Raw genomic sequence first — 21,325 nt, forward strand, 5'->3', positions numbered from 1 at the left:
ACGGTGTAAGTTGGTGACCTGTGCTTAGGATGAGAAAAAGGAACATATCATTAGAAATGTTTTTAATGGGAAGAAGCTCTTAAATTTTAGAGCGAGGCCTGTTATGACCTGGCCTGAGAATACAAAGAAAAGCCATGGAGAATGTGATCTGAGCTCTGGGTTAAGAGGTTGGGGCATCGTGGCAGGCAGCTGAGAAAGACCCTGGGCTGCAGGAGGGAAAAAGCAGCAGCCTTGCCTGGGTAGATGCAGGGGGTACAGGAGAAAGTCCAGAACTGCAGTTTTGAGTCTAAATGATGCTATGACAGCAGTAACAGTAGGGAGTAAAGTCATACAAGATGTAGGGTTTTTATCTTTTTATTTTTTTGGTTGGTAGGAGGTAATTGCTTTTTTAAAATTTATTTTAGTGGAGGTACTGAGGATTGAAGCCAGGACCACGTGCATGCTAGGCATGTGCTCTACCACTGGGGTAGTTCTCTCCCTGCTAAATGTTTTTGTTTAAACTGAGTCATTTTGCTGTTTAAAACCAGTCCTGCCGAAGTCAACAATGTCTGTTCATCTTTCATATTTCTGACATGTAAATATTTTACAGTTCATTCTTAAGTGGGAAAAATGAGGGGTTCTCAATTTAAGTGGAAGAATCCATAGTGGAGATTAAATATGTCTATCCGCTGACACGCCAGAATACTAAGCAAGCTCTTCTCGCAAGCTGTAGGTAGAGCACTCCCAAAAGGCAGGAGTTCACTTCTACAAAGTTAATGCCATGCAAACAGTAAAAACAAGAAGTACAGAAGGAACATTAAATAAAAGATTTTGCTTTTATTTAAAATAAAATGCATTTATACAGTCTTTAAACCATGGATTAATGGACAATACTGGTAATCCACCCCTCCCTGGCACCCTTTTGGGCTACGTGAGCTAGGAATTTTCTGACTAGCACCAATGCAGATTGTAACAGCGCAACAGACTCAAAGATGGCCAGTCCAGGCATTAGAGTTAAGGGCATTGTGGCAAATCATGACTATAACCAAGTCATTCTTAATTTAGCAGATATTAAAACTGCACATCAATTATATTTTAAAAAGCATATAATTAATGCAAAGATGCTACATCTAAGCCATTGCTAGTTGTGAGTAGTTTTTAAAAAACTGTACAATTTTATAAAATTTGTGTTTGTACATTAGTTACACAAAATGCATACTTCATAAACCTTTACTTCATATTGTAATGCAAAAATTGCATATTTTAGGCAGACAGTGAATATGCTGGTGAATACTAAAGTGTTGTAATACAATATGGTGTAAAAATAAAAACACAAGACAATATACATACATGCTTATTCAAAGACGAAAACCAAGCATAACAACTAATAGCATTTTCCTTCAAGATCAAACGACAACATTATTAAATACCAGGCAGCTTTTGCAGGCCTGATTTATTGTGGGGTCGGGGGGACAGATGACAAATGGCTACCAGAAGGATATCTTAAAAATACGAGGTCGAATTAAACATACATTAAAATACATGCATTAAACATGATAAATAGACTTCATATAGTTAAGCCCTGGGTAGCTTTAAAGTAGATGGCTTGCATTTCTTGCAGTTTGGCTAGCTTGCATCAGTGATGTTTTGTTCCTGACTTGCCCACTACTTCGGTTTTCAACTCATGGCCCCAAGGAGCACGTGCCACATTCAAGTCCATATACTGTCTCATGATAGCAGATTAATAGCCATAGTTGTTAGTGCACATAGTAACTGGTTTGGTAAGGCAGAAAAGTTCTCATGATAAAATAATTTCAAGCTTAACTTTATTAAGCAGCATATAACAAACAACAGCTTTTAAAGTTAAATAACTGTTATGGCTGTGGCGCTTCATCATACAGCACTTCCGTTCACACCCAACCACTGGTAAGTTTGTAGAACATCTCTTCATCTAAACTCTCATTTTGGTCTTTTGCACGTGTTGAGAGGAATATGTAGCCGCCGATGAATTCATGAACCACTTTGCAGTCTACCTCAGTGCAAATGAAGGACAACCGGACTTCATCTGCAAACTCGACAGTGACCTGGAACAGAGACAGAACTCAGTCCCGGCAACGCTGCAGACGGTCGGGTCCAAGTGAGGCTGTTTCGCTCCAGGCCTGTCCTTATCGCAAAATGAGGTTCTCAGGTATTTTTTTCATCTTGAACTAGTAATGCCTTCAAGTCCAAAAGGCTGAAGTGTACCAGCCCTTCCCCCACGCCTTTTCAGTTTCATGTTCTGAAAAGGAAGACTGAATGCAAGGGGCTTAGGTCATTAAGTTCCCAAGTGGTCTCTGGTGATTCAATTTATGAGAACCTCTCTCTTCAAGTCCTGGGAGAAAACCTACTTCCTGTGTTATGTTCAACATTTGCTTTAGATATTTAACCTTTAGGTATCGTGTTTGAGTATTTCAGAAATACAAGATTCTCTGAAGTAATCGAAATTAATACAACAAACCCAATGACCGTAAAACAGATGACTTACTAGTAAAAGACTGGTGCTCATGTACTCCGAGGCTAGGGGTAGCACGACACATAGACGTGCCAGGCTTCAGAGCCCTAAGTATCCAGGTTTGAATCCTGATTCTGTTACTAAGTGTGTGGTCGTGGACAATGACGGCCCTCAGTCCTCTCAATTTTCCTGTCCTCATTTGTAAAGCAGGGATAATCCGTCTACCTTACAGGGCTGAAGTGAGGTTCAGAAACAGGGGACAAATGTAAAGCACCTAGTGTCATGCCTGGCACAGAGTGGGCATCAATGAAGAGTAGCTGCTCTCTGTGAGTGAAAGGACTTACCCGCTACAGAACAATGTAATAGAAAGGCAAGAGAATAATGTATTATGTTCTTAGAATTCAGTAACTAGGCTAGTTAAGAAACGGGCAAATTTAAGTGGGAAATGAATAGAAGTAACTGCTTTATACTCTTAAGAGGTAATGGTACAAATAATCTTCAGAATTTATAAGCCTTTTTCTTCCTAATTCATTCATTTTTAGCAGAAGGACTGTACATGTGTTCAAGTAGCATCAGAGCTTACCATTTTTATTTCCCAGTTTACATTCCACTGTTTCATGTTACTGAAACGCCATGTTTTAATTGCATCTCCTGTGCTGGCATCCATCCTAATCAGTCGGTTGTATGCGATTCCAATGAGTTCTTCTTTTTTGCCCCCTTGGAACCTGCAACATTAAAAACATACATAAATGTTTTAAAACACATTGGGGGTGGAGGGGACATGGCGGTCTGTTATTCTGCAAGATATGTGCTCTTTTTAAAAAAAAATATTTAGTAGACTTTATACTTTTAGAACAGTTTCAGGTTCGCAACAGAACTGAGCAGAAAATAGAGTTTGCACATAGCCCTCCCCACCCACACATGTATACTCCCTCAACATCCCTCATCAGTGTGGCATATTTGGTACAATTGGTGAACCAACATGGGCCCGTTATTATCAACCAAAGCCCATAGTTTACATTCGGGTTCACTCTTGATATTGTACGTTCTATGGGCTTTGACAAATGTGTAATGACATGTAGCCACTATAGTATCATACAGAATAATTTCATTGCCCTAAAAATCCTTTATGCTCCATCTGTTCACTCCTCCCTCCCTCCCTCTCCCCAACCCCCTGGAAACCATGATCTTTTTATTGTTTCTGTAGCTGTGCCTTTTCCAGAATGTCATTTGGTTGGAATCGTATAGTTTGTAGCCTTTTCAGACTGGCTTCTTTCATTTAGTAATATGTCTTTTAAGTTTCTTCTATGGCTTTCATGGCTTGATGGTTGTTTTTTTTTTTTTTTACTGCACATGTATTTTTTAATTTACACGTATGTACTGTTCATTGTTTCTAAGAACGTTCAGCTCTAGTTTTTAAACTTATAGTTATCAAAGGAATAAAGCCAACCACAAAGTAAGAATTAACTCAAAAAGATACACCCTGCTATAAACAGCAACGTTATTTATAATTGCCAAGACATGGAATCATCCCAAGTGCACATCAACAGCTGAATAGACAGTGAAGATACAGCACATGCGTGTGTGTATATATATATGTATGTGTGTGTGTAATGGAATACAAATCACCCATAAAAAAGGATATTTTGCCATTTGTGGCCCTTCACTTTTTTTTCACTTCAAAAACCAGAATTTTGTAACTGGCAGACACATTTCCATTACATCAAAAACAACAAAATACCTAGAAATAAACAACCAAGGAGGTTACCTATACTCTGAAAACCGGAATGACACAAAGAAATAGTGTTGATTCTTCCAATCCAAGAGCACAAGAAATCTTTCTATCAAAATAGCCACACTACCCAAAGCAATCCACAGAGCCAACATAATCCCCGTCAAAATACTCAGGACATTCCTCACAGAACTAGAACAATTCCAAAATTTGGAAGGAAACACGAAAGACCCCCAACAGCCAAAGCAATCTTTTTGTAGGTCTTTTTTTTTCTCTTTCTTCTTTTTGTTCTCTTTTGATGGTTTGATGACTAGAGAAGGTCCTTTAACATTTGCTGTAAAGTTGGTTTGGTGGTGCTGAAATCTTTCAGCTTTTGTTTACCTGTGAAGCTTCTGATTTCTCCATCAAGTCTGAACGCCAGCCTTGCTGGATAGAGTATCCTTAGTCGTAAGTGTCCCCCTTGCATCACTTTAAATATACCACGCCCCTCCCTTCTGGCCTGTAGAGTTTCTGCTGAAAAATCAGCTGATAACCTTCTGGGAGTTCCCTTGTGTGTTATTCGTTGCTTTCCTCTTGCTAATTTAATTTTCTCCTTATCCTTAATTGCCGTCAATTTGATGACTATGTGCCTTGGTGTGTTCCTCTTTGGGCTGATCCTGTGTGGTACTCTCTGGGCTTCCAGGACTTTGGTGACTGCTTCCTTTCCCAAGTTGGGGAATTTTTCAGTTATTCTCTCTCCCAAAGTTTTCTCAGGTCCTTTCTCTCTCTCTTCTCTTTCTGGGACCCGTATAATATCCCAGAATATGAGCGCTTCATATTGTCCCAGAGTTCTCTCAAACTATCCTCATTCCTTTTTATTCTTTTTTCTGTTCTGAAGTAGTGATTTCCACTAATCTGTCTTCTAGCTTACTGATCCATTCTTCTGCCTCATTGAGTCTATTCCTGGTTCCGTCTAGTGTGTTATTCAGTTCAGTGATTTTATTCTTCAACTGTTTGGGTATTCTTTATATTTTCCAACTCTTTGCTAAAAACTTCACTCTGTGCATCTATACTCCTCTTGAGTTCTCTAAACACCTTGGCCATCATTACTTTAAACTCTTTCTCAGATAAGTTACCTATCTCCTCATCACTTACTTCTTCTGGGATTTTATCTTGTGCCTTGGCCTGAGAGATATTCCTTTGCCCCCTCATATCGTCTGTCTGTCTATGTGTTTGTGGATTCCTTCCAAGGACTTTGGGATTATTGTTTTCTTATTTCTAGCATCTGCCCCTGGTGGATGAGGCTGGACTAGAGGCTTATATAGGGTTCCTGGCAGGAGCCAGTGCCTGCCCACTGCTGGGTGAAGCTTGGTCCTGGACCTCCGGTGGGTAGGGCTGTGTCTAGAGGCCTTTGTGGCATAAGATGTCTGCTGAAGGTTGGGGCTGTGTTCCCAGACTTTGTTGTTTGGCCCGAGGCTTCCCTACAGGCTGTTGGGTGGGGCTCAGTCTTAATGCTAATGATCCAAGCAAGATGTCAGCCTCCAGGAAAGCTCATGTAGGTGAATACTCCCGGAATGTCTGCACCAGCTTTTATGTCCCCTGGGTGAGCCACAGCTGTCCCCCACGTCCCCAGGAGACCCTCCAAATCCAGCAGGCAGGTCTGGCCCATGTTCCTATGAAATCTGCCTCTGCCTTGGACCTGTGCATGCTTCTGAAGTGAATGGAGTCTCCAAGCCCCCCTGACCTTCAAAACCGGATGTCTTGGGGTCTCTTTCTCTTCCCGATACTGAGACCCGAGCTGGGGAGCCTGACGTGGGGCTTAGAGCTCTCACTCCTGTGGGAGGGCCTCTGCGACTTAACAAATCTCCAGCTTGTGGGTCGCCCACGGGGGTGGGGGGTATGGGGCCCAATTATATCGCGAGCACGCCCCTCCTACCGTCCTGCTGTGGTTCCCTCTTTATGTTTTCAGTTGCAGAAGATCTTTATTCCTAGGTTCCAGTTTTTTTCGATGGTTGTTTAGCATTCAGTTGTGGTTTCCTTGTAGTCGTGAGGAGAGGCAAGCTCATGCTCCTACCACTCTGCCATCTTGACCTCTAACTTAAGATATTTGCTTTTTAAAAATTCTAAAAAAAGTGCTGTTCTTACATGAGTAAAAACAAATGCAATCATTTTAAGTTTTTGATGAAAAAATTACATGATAGGAAATATATTCCCACATTTTAAAAATTTAATATGTAAGAGGTTCATGGGTCTCAGTAGGTAGATGTTTAATTTCTAATTACATGAAGTAGATTAAGTAAAAATAAGCACAGGTTAAGGTTCACATACAGGGGCTTAGCAGAACCACTGACCTTGCAATGAAGTGTGTGATGCCAAATTCTGGTAATGACTGCCAAGCTTGAATGAATCTCATCTTAGCTTCAATTAGACTCATCTGAGCTACATTCTGATGGGCCTCCAAGATTCTTGCTGTTATCTGAACATGATTAAACATCATTTTTACCATTAGATATTATTCTTTCATGGTAGAATCAAAAGATTAAAAAATTGAATTACATGCCCCCCACCCCAAAATTATGTATTGCAAGAGTTGGAATTAGAAAATATCTGAAGCTATGTGGAAATTTTAGTAAAATAATGACTTTTCAAAATAAACCTCAACATATATTTTTAGTTTCTATGTCAAGAAACAGTAAGTACTATTAAGCGTACATAACTGCCATTCTTGAGACATATTCCAAGTACACACATGTATGATACTGCTTTATAAAACCACATGTTCTAAGCCTCATGTGTATGATGAGTCTTAAATTCAGCAACAAGATATATGATCAGAATGAGTACCTGGAAGACAAGTTTCTAGCAGGAATATATTTTAGCAGCTTTAAAATACTTGAAATCATAGTATTTTAAAATTTTTTCTAAAGAAATCATTAGAAAAGTTAATTTTTAATTTAAATTACACTCACTTTTGGAGTGACTGTTCTACCCAGGAGCAGAAGGAAATTAACCCATGAAGGGAGACTGTGGCTAGGGCTTTAAATATTTTTCTTTCTTTTTTCTTTTTGGTAAATATGGAGAACTTACCAAATCTCTTATATAGCCTGGCTGTAGATGGCAATGCGAAGAAAAGAAAAAGGAAGCAGAAAGAAAAAAAAGGCAATCAGAAAAAAATGGCAATGAAGCAAAGGAAAAGCTGCAGCAACCTGCAAACCAAATTCCCACCAAAAACCATGCAAAAAAATTACTTTAGGTGGAAACCAAGCAAAGTGAATGCAAGCATGAAAACGAAAATGAGAAAGCAGCCACTATTTTCCATTTAGAATACTCAGAAACACTCCATATTATTTTAGATTGTTAAGTGTTACTAGAATTAAGGGCAGAAGTTTGTAGGGAGAAAACAGAAAGAGCAAATAACCTTTTCCCCCTCCTATACCAGTTCTTACTGGTTAGGGTGAAGCTAATTATTTTAGTAGCAAAATAAAAATTAATATCCGAAAGCCTTTAAGGTCTCATATTGAGTCAGATAATATGATCCATGCACCACTTTTCAGAAATAAGTTGAAGGCATAAAATAAGTGCAGTGACCATACTGTTTATTTATACAAGAAAAGCAAACCCCTCAATTACCATCTGTTTTTTGCATCCTTTTTCCTGGAAGGGAAAATAAAAATATGCCATACACTACACTAGAAGTGGTAGCTATAAACATACCAGTCCATTTCAACTTGGATTAACATGGATAAGATGTAGAAAAATTCTTTTCTTTAACGTGAAAATCCAGGTTGGGAGTCATATTTACATAAAAATATCCATAGCAAGTTTAATTAATTCAATAGTTTTGAGGAATTAAAGTAGATTAAATATAACAAAGGCTATACTGATGGACCCCAAAGACTATATGCCCTGGTAGGGCTGACGACCCCAAGGCCTAACTCCTGAGGGCCACTGGATTATGTAGTTTAATAATTACTGAGCACTGTGACCGGTGATAGCACAGCGCCTGACCCACAAGAGCAACCAAACTCCTGCCTACTGGCACTCACGAGGTGTCAGAGCAGTACTCAGTCTCTACCTTCTAGCAGCAACCTCAAAGTCAGTTAGGGAAAGGAGAATTAAAAAAGAACGTGCATTTGATAAGATGCCAGCGTGGAAGACAGGCTAGAAGGATCTTTGCCCTTGGACCACACACCTACTGCCATCCTGCCAGTTAAAGACAGTCACACATTCTTTGTCCTCAAGAGAATTTTCAGCTGACTAGTCAAGAACTCAGGGATAGAAAACTATCTTTTTAAAATGGAAACTATCACTTTAAAGGCTTCTGTGAAAAAATTCAATACCTGTCTGACAGCTAAACCAACATTTGGCAGTCTTCATAATTATACTTTAAATCTTTTTTTCCTGATAGCTGATAGTGAAATGATAAGATCGCTAAGATAGGGAACTATTCCTTGCCTTTGAAGGCAAATGAATCCACTTTTAGAAACAAGTCTCTTTACAAATAATTTTTAAATGAAATAACTAAGAATAAAAAAAAACTAGTACTTGATTCACTTTCTCTTTTTAACTTACACTCTACATTCCACAAAGCTCCCCAGGGCAGCATTTCCTCCATTCCTTACTACTCCCACATCGTATGACTGCCGGATAAACAATTTCCTTGTAGCTAACACAGCCTCTTAAAGACACAACTTAAAGACAAGTATCTGGTGATTAAAACTTCTGAGCATTTCTAGCTCAGTGATTTCAGACCCATATGATAAACATTCTATTTAAAGTTAAGTAGTAATAAATGTTCTGGGTGTATCATTGGGCCTTTTCGAGTATGTTTCAAAAATACCCCTTAACAGAGATAAAAATGAAACTAGGTAAAAATGAAATATTTATTTTAAAGGTCTTCTTTACCCCTCTCCCAAACCAAAAGCCTTTTTCTTTTATGGCATGATGCTGGGTGTAGAGAATACTGGGGGCTATCCCAAGTGAAACTCCCCTGCAAAGAACCCTGTATGTTGTACTGAAGAGCTGTTTTCCTAAATAGCAATCCTTTTATGGTATTAATTTCCAGGAAAGGAATTCTCAACAGAGTGAGCAAAAGCAGTGAATTTCAATGAAAATTTACCAAACTTTGTCATGTTACACAAATCTTGCTTAGGTTTTGACTGTAAATGTTAAGGAAAGACTATGTTAAAATGTGGACTATTCCTACTCTTGTAAAGTTTATTTCCAAAGCTGGAAAAGTCAGTTTTGACAGCAAGAAGAGTCATCACAGATTTGACTGGGAAATGCTGGCTGTGCTTTACATCAGACTTACTTTATATTATGAATAAGACTGTATGAATTAAGGAGCACAAAGCAGTAAGACCACGTTCAATTCCCTGAAAGAACATCCTGTTAGCAGAGTGATTTCCTCAGGCTGTTTAGAATAAATGTGCACCTAACTATTCCACCTAATTATCTGTCCTATTAAGATAACAAAACTTTTTTTAAAATGACCAATTTAACTGCCTGAAGGCTATTTCCTATTTTGTATTTTAACCAACTGATACGAAATTAAGACTACCAATTAAGACTAAAAAGTTTTCAGAAGAGAAACTAAAGTATATACAGAAAATTGCAAAACAAACCTTAGCAGAAAACAGTGGATGAAGTAAAACGAATCATGTACCTGCTTGTTCTTGTACTTTTTTAGATAGCGAGGGGACACCAAACACTCAGGGTTTATATCAGTTGTGATCTGCTCTGGTATTAACTGAGGATCTGGATTTAAATGCTGCATCTTCAGAAAGGAAAGAATATTTTGAACTTCCAAGTTATAAGAACTGTCCGCCATGGTCTTGCCTTTGGAGGCCAATCTGCAGGCTGCCATCCAGTGTGCATACTGTTTTTCCTGTTGCAAAGAAATGTTGAAGTCTGAAATGATGGGTCCTTTGAGTATAAAGTATAAGAATGAATGGTTAACTCACTAGGGACCAACGAAAACTGAGGTTTACTTTTAATGAGAAAACTTACATTGTCACAACGAAGCCAGATTTCATTCATGCCCTCTGCAACTGGAATGAGGAGTTTAATGTTAAATTTCTGGCCTGAAATGTTCACATCTGGGGTAACTTCACACCCTGTAATAAAAAATTATTAAAATGGTCAAATTTACTCTTAAGAAATCTCAAGCCAATATACGCAGCCCTCATTGTATGGCATCTTAACACGATGAATTTGCTGTCTATTGGATTGCTAGCTTTCCATTGCTAATAACGGAATCTATTAATCAGAAAACAAATTCTTTATGCTAAGTAATTTTCTTTGGGGTGGTGCAAAGAATCAGAGCTAATATACAAGAGACAAAACTGCACAGAGTTTGTGGTTTTCACAATTCATAAAACCTGGTTGAGAAGAGAAGGAAAGAGTCTATTAAAAGGATATTTTACCAAAAACACTTGCACTCCAACCCACTAGTTTTATATGTTTTGTTTTAATATCATTCAGTTCTTTGAATCTTGTTATTTGGGATTTTTGTCTTAAGTTTCTAAATGTACAGGGATTTTTAAGTATCTTTCTGTAATTAAACTCTAACTTGTGTTTTCGTCAGAATAAACGACTTTTATGATATCCTTAAAAAAAGGGTACATGATGGGGGATTAGCCAATTGGAGCTAGAGTCCTACACGAGGGCTTCCTCAGGACTCTGCTGCTCCCCCGTCCTACTGGTGTGGAAGGGAGGAGCCTGCCGGCACAGGGGGAGGGAAGCCCAGTCTCTCCCGAGTCTGCTGGATGCTCCCGGGCCTAGGCCTCCCTCGGCAGCTCCAGAGTGCTGCAATACTTAAGTGAACCCTCCAATTCAGATGGTGACCATCTGAACAGAAATGGTTTCTTAAAGTCATTTCTTTGTAGATATGACTCAATTCATAAATTAACTTGTATGCACAATATTTTAGCAGTTCATCTGGTATAGAAGGTAACATAAACTTTATAGACTTGGGAAGTCAGTATGACAATAACTAGCATTCAGAATTTCACTTTACTGGCAAGTTTTCCAGAATACACACATTTATAGACCAAAAAAATGCAATTCTGTTAACCAGTTGCTGGAAGCTTTGCAGAAGAGAACACAGACTTACTGAATGTATACCCAGTTAGACAATGGGGCAATGGTCAACATAAGTAAGTAGTGACCAGTACAATTCAGTGGAGAAGAGCCCTGCACTCAGACAGATTTGGGTTCTAGACTGTTCTCGACCCCTTATTATGTCAAATTTATTTATGCCCAAATTTCCTGACCTGGCCCTTGACACTTGGAATCCTCTGTGTTTACAGACATTCTCAATAATGTTTATTTCAAATCTTCTCAGGCCTCCTATGGCACTCACTCTCATGGTACAACCTCACCTGTAGTTCTTCCAATAACATGAAAGTCGTCAATCAGTAGTGAGGTCCCCCGACTTCCTGCCACCATAGCAGATAAAGCTAGCTGCCCTCACTTCCACACAGTGGAAGCAGTGTCTCTCCTAAGGCTCTCCTACCCGAGTGGGCTTAGTTTTCTACCACCCATCAGGAACCTTGCTCCATCACAGAGATCCTCCCCTTCCACCTCCCTTCCCTTTCTACTGTGACGTCTCCATCAGCATTTAACTTGCAGTCTCTCTCATCTTAAGTCATAAAAGGCCTCTCTCCTCTAGTTTAAACCTATCTCTTCTGCTACTGCCCTCTTTCCTCCTTCCCTGTCACAGATAAAGTTCATCAAAAAGCTATCTTTGTTTCCTGTTTACTTCTCAATGACTGTACTTTGGCTCCCATACTCAAAACCCCACTGAAATCTGCTGAATCCGTCCTTAATCAAGGCCACTAATCATCTCCATGTGGCTAACTCCTATGGAGGCTTTGTTACTATGTTTGTTACTTTTCTGTAGCGTTTGACACTATTGACTACTCTATCCTTTTTAAAACAACTTTTATCTTAAGTTCCATCATACCTCATTTCCATGGTCTTCCTATGCATTTTCATTGTTGTTCTCTGTTCCCCCTCCAAGTTCCTTTTCCTCTAATCTGCCCTATCCCTTAACCGTGGGTGTCCTGCAGGGTTCTGTTCTTAGCCTTTTCATATTGTAAACAGCTATTCCAATGGCTACATTTACCATTAATACTAGCTGCTACCACATCAGTACCTGGAGCATGAATCTCTCCAAACAAGATATCCCACAGACACCTCAAATTTTTAAAACCCCTGTTAAATTAAACTCGTCTTTCTCCCCAAAGTCAGCTCCTCTGTATCCTCAATCTCAATATGGCCCTACCCACCCAACTCCACAGGCCAGAATCAAGTCCCTCCCCTAGCCTCTCCCAAGTCAATCATCGTGTCTGTGACGGAACTTCCTCAGTATCTATTGAAGTTGCACCCTCCACCCGAATTGATAAACTCAATTTGCATCACTTATCACTGCTCTAAAATTACTCAATACTGTAGCCAGTATAAATATGATGGATCCTATCATTTTCATGTTAATAATCTCAGTGTCACTTCATTGCTGCCAGTTTAAAAAACAATCTCCTTAACATTTTTATCCTCTAATTCCTGCCAGTTTCTTCTGCTGTTAGCTCTCATGTTAACAGGAATCTGATTCAGCAGCTATGAAGGAAGTATTCATCCTCCCCTTTCAGCTCCACATTCCAGCAGCACAAGTCCCCCTGTGGTTGCCGATCATTTTCTCCAGCCTCCTTTACCCACTTCTCCTTCCTTCCACAGGTCACAATGTTCTCTTTTGGATCCGATCTTAACTCTGTATTTTCCTCATGAAGTCTCCTAATTCTCTCCACCGTCACTGAAGGCTAAGTGATACAGCACCCTCACCTCTTTGCTCCTCTGACCTATTACGTACTTTTAAAGTACTATTTATTGCCCGACTTGCAGTTGTTTATTTCCTGACATGCTCTAAACATGAGGGATGCAACTATTATCTGTTCATCTGCTGAAATGCATTTTTTAGCACTTTGCATTTTAGGTATCTTAGGGGACTCAGACAGCATCTAGTCCAACACTCTCATTACTCAGAGGAAGACACTTAAGTCCAGACAGGCTGTTTTCCCAAAGTCACAGGGCTTGTTTGGTGGCAGAGCAGAATCTGGGCCATCTGATTCTTAGGCTAGTGTTGCCCTCACCAGTGTGCAGGAAAAGTGCTCCTCTGGGAGGACTTGGGAGAACTGGGATTAGGGCACCTTGTAAGCTGTGCTCCACACCAGGACTTGACCTCTCAGTCATACAGGGAAAAGAACAAGGATATAACAGGGACAGAGAAAACTGGGGCCAAAGACAGATTAAGTCTCTAAATCAAGGGCATATAATCTGAGCTGTCCTGGGCAGCTTAGAAGGGAAGTAAGAGGAGAGCTGCCATGGATTCTGAAAGTAAAAATTGTAGGGCCCCAAAAGTTAGACTCATGACTCAGAAGGGGAGGCAGTGAGTCTGACTAAAAGTTTTAGGAAAATTACAGATGTTAAGCACATAGGCATAGCAATCTTCTACCCAGGTAAGAGGTTTTCTGTTTTTTTTTTTTAAATGTGCACAACTATAAAGCAATAGCTTGGATGACTACTGGGCAGAACAGAGACAGGGTAGAAACTTGGACATTTGGTTGAAATACACTAAAAATACTCTAATGTACAATATACTAAGAAAAATTAAGACTGCAGATGTAGAGATGTAACTTCAGAGCCTGGAAGTGCCAACTCACCAACTCTTCTCAACTGCCTCTCCATCCCCTTAACTCAGTTGGGAATTCAAGTCTCACAAGAATGCATCTGATGGGAATCTAAATTTCACTGGAAATGAGTCTGGAAAATGTATTTTAGTCTCTGAGCTTGTGCTGTAAGGGAAGGCACAGTAAAAGGAGTGTGGAACAGTGAGGAGCCAATCAACTGCATCCTCCACCAAGCAGGCTGGGTGCCACGGGTGCAGTGAGTGCTGCATGAGCCTGTGGGAGAGCAGTTCTCAGGGGCACAGCTTTCTGGATGAAGTGGTATCTAAACTGTGTGAGAGCCAGGCAGTTTAAAATAGTATCACCGCAAGTGAGAGGCTCACCGGCAATCTACAAGGCGAGCTGAAGACTGTGCAGAGAACCACAGAAAGAGGCAGCAGGATGGCCCCAGCTGCAGCAGAACCAGACCAACCTGGACAGGGAGTTCTCCTACGACCCGAACCAGGGCATCCAACACCTGCAAGTGCTGCAGGAGCAGTGCGAAGGGCCAAGAGAAGTCACTAAAACTGAAATGAAGCTGTAATGCCAAAGACCTGAATGGAAAAATAAAGACCAAAACCAGTAGCTCTAAGGCCTCGGCCAGGCTCAGTCGGGGCCACAGGAAGCAAGGCTGCCACAGCTGCCACAAGGGCGAGCAAACATGTCCAGCAACGTGTGCCTGAAACACCAGCCTCTGTTCTGAAACAGCTTTGGATTTGAAGAGACAAGAGGAAACCAGTGATATTCAGGTTGTCAGCTAAAAGCCTCAGAGGAGTATCCTGGGGCTGCCCCAGGGTCCAGGACGAGAGCAATGTTGATGACATAAATGTGCAGGGAAGAGGTGGTGGAAAGGGTAGGACACGGCCAAACCCTGCGGGTGCCAGCCAACCTGCTGGTGAGCCAGTAAACCAAGAGACAGGGACTTGAGACAGACCAGTTTGTCACCAGTGAAGGTGAGGAAGAGGAGTGGGATGCTGATGATAAAGGGAGAAAGCAGTAGAAACTGGGAGATGACGACTACAGCACAGACGAAAATGAGGCAGAATCTGAAACAGACAAGCAGGCAGTTCCTGCAGAATGAGGACAACTTCAATGTCCTAATGCTAAAGAACAGAAGAGAGACACCATAAATTGGATAAAAGTAGAATCACCTGCTTCAACTGAGGACTGCACAGAAATTACAACCAAACATTCATGTGAAATTGAATACTAAACATAAAAAAGTACCTAAAGGAGTAAACGAAGTATTAAAAAAAAAACAAACTTTCCCCCCAGCAAAATGAAGTTTGTGGAATATTAGCTAACAGATAGTCCACCATCAGTACTGGTCATTCCAAGGCTCTCCTCACCTCTTAGGTTCATCTGATGAGCTGGTGTGCCACTGGATTCTTCTTTGCTCTTATAGCAAGAAATAGATGTGTCTTTAAAGGTGCACCAGTATTGCTTGTAACCTTTTAGAGTCAGCTTCTTTGGCCTATGTGTCAAATAGAATGAGGAGAAAAAAACACCTTGAAGTCACTTTATCAATGCTGTGTTTTAGCAGCCAAGTTTCACAGTGTTAAGTCTGAGAGGCCAAGTTTTACATATGCTGAATTCAGTTCCCTACTGTACAGTGTGTAATATTCAATGTTGCTGTTAACTGGATTTGCCCCTTCTTTCTCCGTCGATCTTACAGTGAGTGGGCCAATAAAGACAGAGGGCCAACATTCCAGCACTTCTGTCCGTTGTAGCCATCTCTATCACTAGCAGGTCACATGGAAAGGACAGGAAAATAAAGGTAATGTAAACGTCAATGTCAAAAGTAAATGTCAGTAGTTGGAAGGACACCAGGTTCGTGGTGTCCGCGGGGGAACCTCTGGAGCCTCTCTAAACAAGCACGTTTACCTGGCAAGACTGAAGTGAGGGAAGTACTTATCTCTCAGGGATATATTCCAATGGTGACTTTAACTTGCCACTCCACTGTCAAACATGAAGAAGAGAAGTCATGAAGAAGAGGATAAGCAAGGTACAGGTAGATGAAAAAGGTGTGTAAAGGGAGAACGAAGTGGAGGTAGGGAGCGGCACGTGAAATCGTGCCATTAGCTCAGAAATGTTACATATATGGGGCTGTAATGTTTAGCTACAGTAAATAGTTTATTCCATAATGACTATGTTTTACATTCCATATCACCTCTTTTCCCCTTTCTGCCTTAATGCCTAGGTCTCTTGAGTCTGTGGAATATGACTAGACTGTTTAACTGTCTAGATAAAATACACTAGAACCTTGTTATAAAATGTCCCATGAACCAATGTATAGAATTCAGTAGATTCTGGGGCTCTGAACAAGGAAATAACCACGACAATAGCAGTTCACTGTGTCCTGCCTTCCCCCAGAGGGGATGCTTTATACTGACACGCCACTGTACATTTCAGAACCTACGTGATGCAATCCATCTAGGTTACACAATCCCCCAGGGTTAAGAAAATGTTTATCAGATAAAACAACTTAATGAGTACTGCAACTTTAACTTGGTAAAGATGGTTATTTTCCCTCATTATACTTTAGTGTTCATCTAACTGGTAAATGCTTTTATCAGTCACTTACAGTAAATTTCAAAAATGTGAACATGACTATAAAATTGACATTTATTAATATTTGGAATCCCTCCCCTTTTTGTACTTACTTGAAAACTTTAATATAGTCAGCAAGTTCAGGAATGGAAGTGATGTCACCCTAAGAAAACAATAAATAAAAATGATTTAAATTTGAAACTCTAATGTTTAGTATCTGATATCAAGAAATCATTCAATAAACAAGCAAAATAACATACAATATAGATTATAAAGATTTTAAAGGTACAGTCATATTATATGGTCATATAGAACAATGGCATTTTCAAACGGCATAAAAAGGTATTAAAAATTTGATCAAAATTGCAATGTATACAACCCACAATATATTGTTAATTCTAGTATAGCTAAAACTGTAGCTGCATCTGGAAATTTTGTAAATCGTAACAACCCTGAGATAAATGTTTCTTCTGCAATAACCAATTCCTAAGCATTTAAAAATTCTCTTCAGATCTATTTTTCTTTCTTTCTTTCTTTTAAATAATATTTCAAATTTGGAGATCACTAAATGGATTTTACCATGACTTGAGATGAACCCTTCCTCTGCATGTAAGAGAACATACAGAATATCAGAAGATCTATCTTTACTGTGTTGGAAGCACTAGAAACTAGAACCATATTAATTCTAATAATTCCCCTGAAAGCTTCTGGAAAATTGATGCCTGTATTCTCTAAAGCAGTAAGTATATCTCTGTGTCCCCCAAATACTTCATGAAAACCTAACTCAACAAAAAAGTGTAAGCATCAATTCAAACTAAATTAGGAGGTAAAAGATTCAGCCTACCAAAATTGTTGATGTTTTACCCCCTTCCAAAGTAATCTCCAGGTCGGAAAGCGCAGCATCAACTTCATCAACTTCTTTGTCACTGTTGTTCAAATGATTCTCTGATGTCATGATCGAAAGTTTATTGATATGATACTGAAACCAGAAATGATATTTTATTTAAATAAGTGTTCTAACTATAAACTTTAAAATGAGACTATCTGCATCTATATTGAATGCCATTCACCAAATGTGAAAAGCTGAAAGTCACCAAGAATTAGAAGAGCAGGAAAATAACGGGCATGGCACCTGAAATCAATGTCGTAAATTTGCTAATAAATATTTACTCAAAAAACTAGGGTCTTTGGGCAGATACAAATGAATTCAGTTTGGGAATCCCTAGAATTTGGAGCTCCACCAAGCTCTACATGAGCAGAGACTTTCAACTGTCCCTTTTTTCACTGCAGTATTGCGTGTCTAGAATACAGCCTGGAACCAACAAATATTGAATAAACAAACAATGTGCATAATGTCTTTTGTAGAAATGGATTAACATTGATTACCTTACATTACTACTATTATCCAGCAGGGGAAAGTTAATCATCACTATTATGTTGAAAACTGAAGTTCCACCTTCCCCATCCTCAATTCAATGCTGAAAACATGATCAGAGGGAGGTGATGTTTATAGTCTCATTTATACATAAGAATAAGATAAAATACGTTTACATGTAAATACATACACTACCTCCAAAACACACACACACAACAAAAACATGGACATACGCATATATGTGTGTTTAAAATGAGTAGTGATAACAACTCCTATATGTAGATGGAAAAATCTTTGGGTACAGAACAACTAGTCTGACTTTAAATACACTTAGGTCAGCAATTTACAAATATTAATGATCAGATTTTGATGCCAACCTTTAGAGAGGTTTTATACAAAGTAAGCAGAACTTTTGAATTACTTAGTTACCTTTCAAAGCTCCAAGTAGCAATCCATATTTCTGAAGGATTCATTCACTGAATACAGTCTATTCATGGGAACATTTAATGAACGAATCCTGAGGCCAATTATCTACGTTCCTCTGTTATTTTAAGACTTAGTGAATTAGTAACGACTAGTCTCTGGCTATATCGTCAGTTGTGCTGAAATGAGATCCTTATTGTGGTAGAAACTTCCATATTCACAAATCATGGATAAAGAGGTAGACTGAGGCCCTCATGAAGTGGCCTCACGTATCAGAGTATATTTAGAAGCATATGGAGAGCTGGTTAAAAATATAGATTCTTAGGTTCACCCCTAGAGATTCTAATTCAGCAAATCTGGGGTCCAGCCTGGAATCTATGTTTTTACTAAATATGTTAGATGATTCTGATGCAAAAGGTCCTTATGAGTTACACTGAAGAAATTCTGGCTAAGAATGGGACTGGTCATTAAATCCAGCTTTGCTTTCAAAGGTGCATGGGGTATCTGTTAAATGTTACAGTACATACTTGGACCTAAATGCTTGAAAAATAGCGATACTAACTTATCTTTTTTTTAATCCACAGCTTCTTACTTTGAATTATTCTTTTTACTACAGTGGATTTTACACGAGGAACCAGAGGCCCTAAGGAGAGAACAGTTCAAGATGTAGCCAGTGTCTAAAATAAAAAATACCAGGCATCTCCTTGCCATACTTTCAGTTTCCCCTTTCTTGTACTGGATGGATGGCTTCCAAGAGGCTTTGGTTCAGTCTCTAGGAAGGCTTCTTACAATTCAGGGGACTTTTGTCCAAATTTCCTCCAATGAATCTCAATTCTAAAATGGTCCAGAAAAGCTATGCTTTGGGGTATTCAATTACCATGAATTAAAATCCATGGTTTCTGAGGTATTTTCCACTGTACTGAAATGGAATGGCGAATGTTCACTGGGGGGAGGGGGAAGGGGTTTGAGAAAGCTGCAGAATAATCCCGTTTCTGTGACAATACGACTGTACACTCATTCAACAAACATTTTTTTTGAACACCTACTGTGTGCTGGGCACTGTATATATCTGTTGGCTTTTTTAAAAATGCATTATTTTTCTAATAAAAAGATAAGAAATGCTATATAAGAAAATCTGTGGTTTCCCCATGTATATTTTACATGTATTATTATTCTGACATTAGCAAAACTTTCACTAGAAAATTATACGCCCATATTCTAAGTGACAAAGATGTAAAGAGAAAGCTATAACCATGTAAAAAGAAAGCTTAACTTTCAATAAAATTGCTCCAGAATGTAATTAAAGAAATTATTCAGATAATCTGAACCATCTAGAAAGACAATAAAAGAATCCTAACTAGTTGATTAAGCAAGTCTCTAGAAAATAACTGATTAAACTAATTCATCTACCCTCAAAGATTCTCCTCATATCTGAGCTTCACTTTCAGCAAGTAAAATAAGGAAAATTAGTTGTGCTTCCTCTCTAAAGGACAATTTTTTGAATCTCAACTAAAAACTTATTCTGGGTACATAAAAGCACTTGGAAGATCGAGAGCATTTATACTGGTGTACCAAGGAAAAAATGCAATATTGTAGTAAAAGCTTTTCATAACTGAATGTCAACCTTGCTTCCAGTGCTTAAAGAATATCAACTTTATCAGAACTTTAGGTGAAAATAAAATTCCACTATAATCTGAAAACACTCACCAAAGTCTGACGCAGGTATCTGAAGTATAAGGTTATGTAGTGGTCAGTCAGACCTCAGTGTCTCTAAGAATGTTGATTTGTGGATGCCACCCTAATGTTATTTTTACCAGAGGGGACAGCAGTCGTGAAGTGGACAATTCATACTCTAACAAGCCCTACTGTAACCCTGAAATAGGTGGTCTGCAAGAACCACATTTAGAAAAACAATGGTTTAATGTTTGCTACTTACTTCCTAAGGATTATCAACCTAAAAACTTATTTTTGTTTAGTTTCACTAGTCTCTTAAACCTTTATCATCTTTAAAGGTATGAATTTCTTCCATAGCCCATTTAACAAAAATTATCATCCTCAATTATTTATGAAATTATGTAAAAGAGCTTCATTTCAAAAATCTGATTTTTAATATAGATTTTAAGCTAATATACATCTGGGAGTAGGACACTTTTCTCCTACAGGATACAGAAAAGTATTAAGTCTGCCACTGAACACTTAGAAGGCAAAATAAATACACGAATTTAATTTTTTGTCTTATCTAAGTGTCTATTCACTTTCTACATAGCAAAAAGTAAAACACTATCTATCAAAATGCTACTGGAATTACTGTGCCACTTTACCATTTAAATAATCCTCAACCGTTTCCCCTTAAAAGTCCCATTTACCAATAATCTCCACTACCTGCAAGGCAGCAAACATCATCATTTCTTCTTCGGTGCACTCAATTTCTTCCAAGAGGATAGCCCATTTGGCCTGCTCATAAAGCTGATTGATTCTGATTGCATCATACTGCAGCAAAAGAGACACAGTTCTTTTGTACTATATTACCTTTAACATTAATAACAAGGAAAAAAGCTACCTGTAGGGTTACCTATACCTATATGTACGCACATATTTTTCATTAAAAGTGGCATTAAAATATGCCAAAAGATTTTTATGTATTCAGTATTAGAAGTAGGTTCTGTATGTTATTTTTTCAGGGAAATAACCATTAGCTATCATAGCCCTTAACAAAAGAAATTTAACTTGAAGACATTAAAATAAGGTAGAACTGACTGCTTTCAGTATTGTTATTACAACTTACGATACTAATATAATCAGAGAGTAAATTAATTATTTTGGGGAACATCTTGCTCACTGTGGAAAAGCGTACTCAGACAAAGTGGCAGGTCTTTGGAAACAGTAATTATTTTAAGAATCTAAAAAAGAGGGTGTGTGTGTTTGTGTGTGTTTGTATATACACACACACACCCACATGCTTATGGAAAAGATTTACTTATGTTATTGAATTCTCCAGTTAATTACGTTAATAAAAATCAATACTAATATCTTAACAAAACTATCTTAGAATGTTAACAATATACATAGCCCCC

General features: G+C 38.8%; 1 protein-coding gene across 2 annotated transcripts in view; it reads right to left on the reverse strand.

The window, feature by feature from the left end:
* Positions 1 to 801: 801 nt before the first annotated feature.
* FERMT2 (FERM domain containing kindlin 2) overlaps positions 802 to 21,325 on the reverse strand; it is a 73,376-nt gene continuing 52,852 nt past the window's right edge. The window contains exons 7-16 of one of the 2 annotated variants that reach the window (XM_072963079.1): positions 20,634 to 20,741; positions 17,298 to 17,432; positions 16,567 to 16,616; positions 15,253 to 15,377; positions 10,191 to 10,297; positions 9,847 to 10,068; positions 7,269 to 7,289; positions 6,533 to 6,657; positions 3,054 to 3,195; positions 802 to 2,063 (exon numbers count right to left, since the gene is read on the reverse strand). In XM_072963079.1, the coding sequence (XP_072819180.1) occupies positions 1,890 to 2,063; positions 3,054 to 3,195; positions 6,533 to 6,657; positions 7,269 to 7,289; positions 9,847 to 10,068; positions 10,191 to 10,297; positions 15,253 to 15,377; positions 16,567 to 16,616; positions 17,298 to 17,432; positions 20,634 to 20,741 (1,209 nt within the window). In that variant the 3' untranslated portion in view covers positions 802 to 1,889. The remainder of the gene's footprint in view (positions 2,064 to 3,053; positions 3,196 to 6,532; positions 6,658 to 7,268; positions 7,290 to 9,846; positions 10,069 to 10,190; positions 10,298 to 15,252; positions 15,378 to 16,566; positions 16,617 to 17,297; positions 17,433 to 20,633; positions 20,742 to 21,325) is intronic. The other variant, XM_072963080.1, reaches the window with a different exon arrangement.

The sequence above is a fragment of the Vicugna pacos genome, chromosome 6, assembly GCF_048564905.1.
Source record: "Vicugna pacos chromosome 6, VicPac4, whole genome shotgun sequence".
Taxonomy (NCBI): domain Eukaryota; kingdom Metazoa; phylum Chordata; class Mammalia; order Artiodactyla; family Camelidae; genus Vicugna; species Vicugna pacos.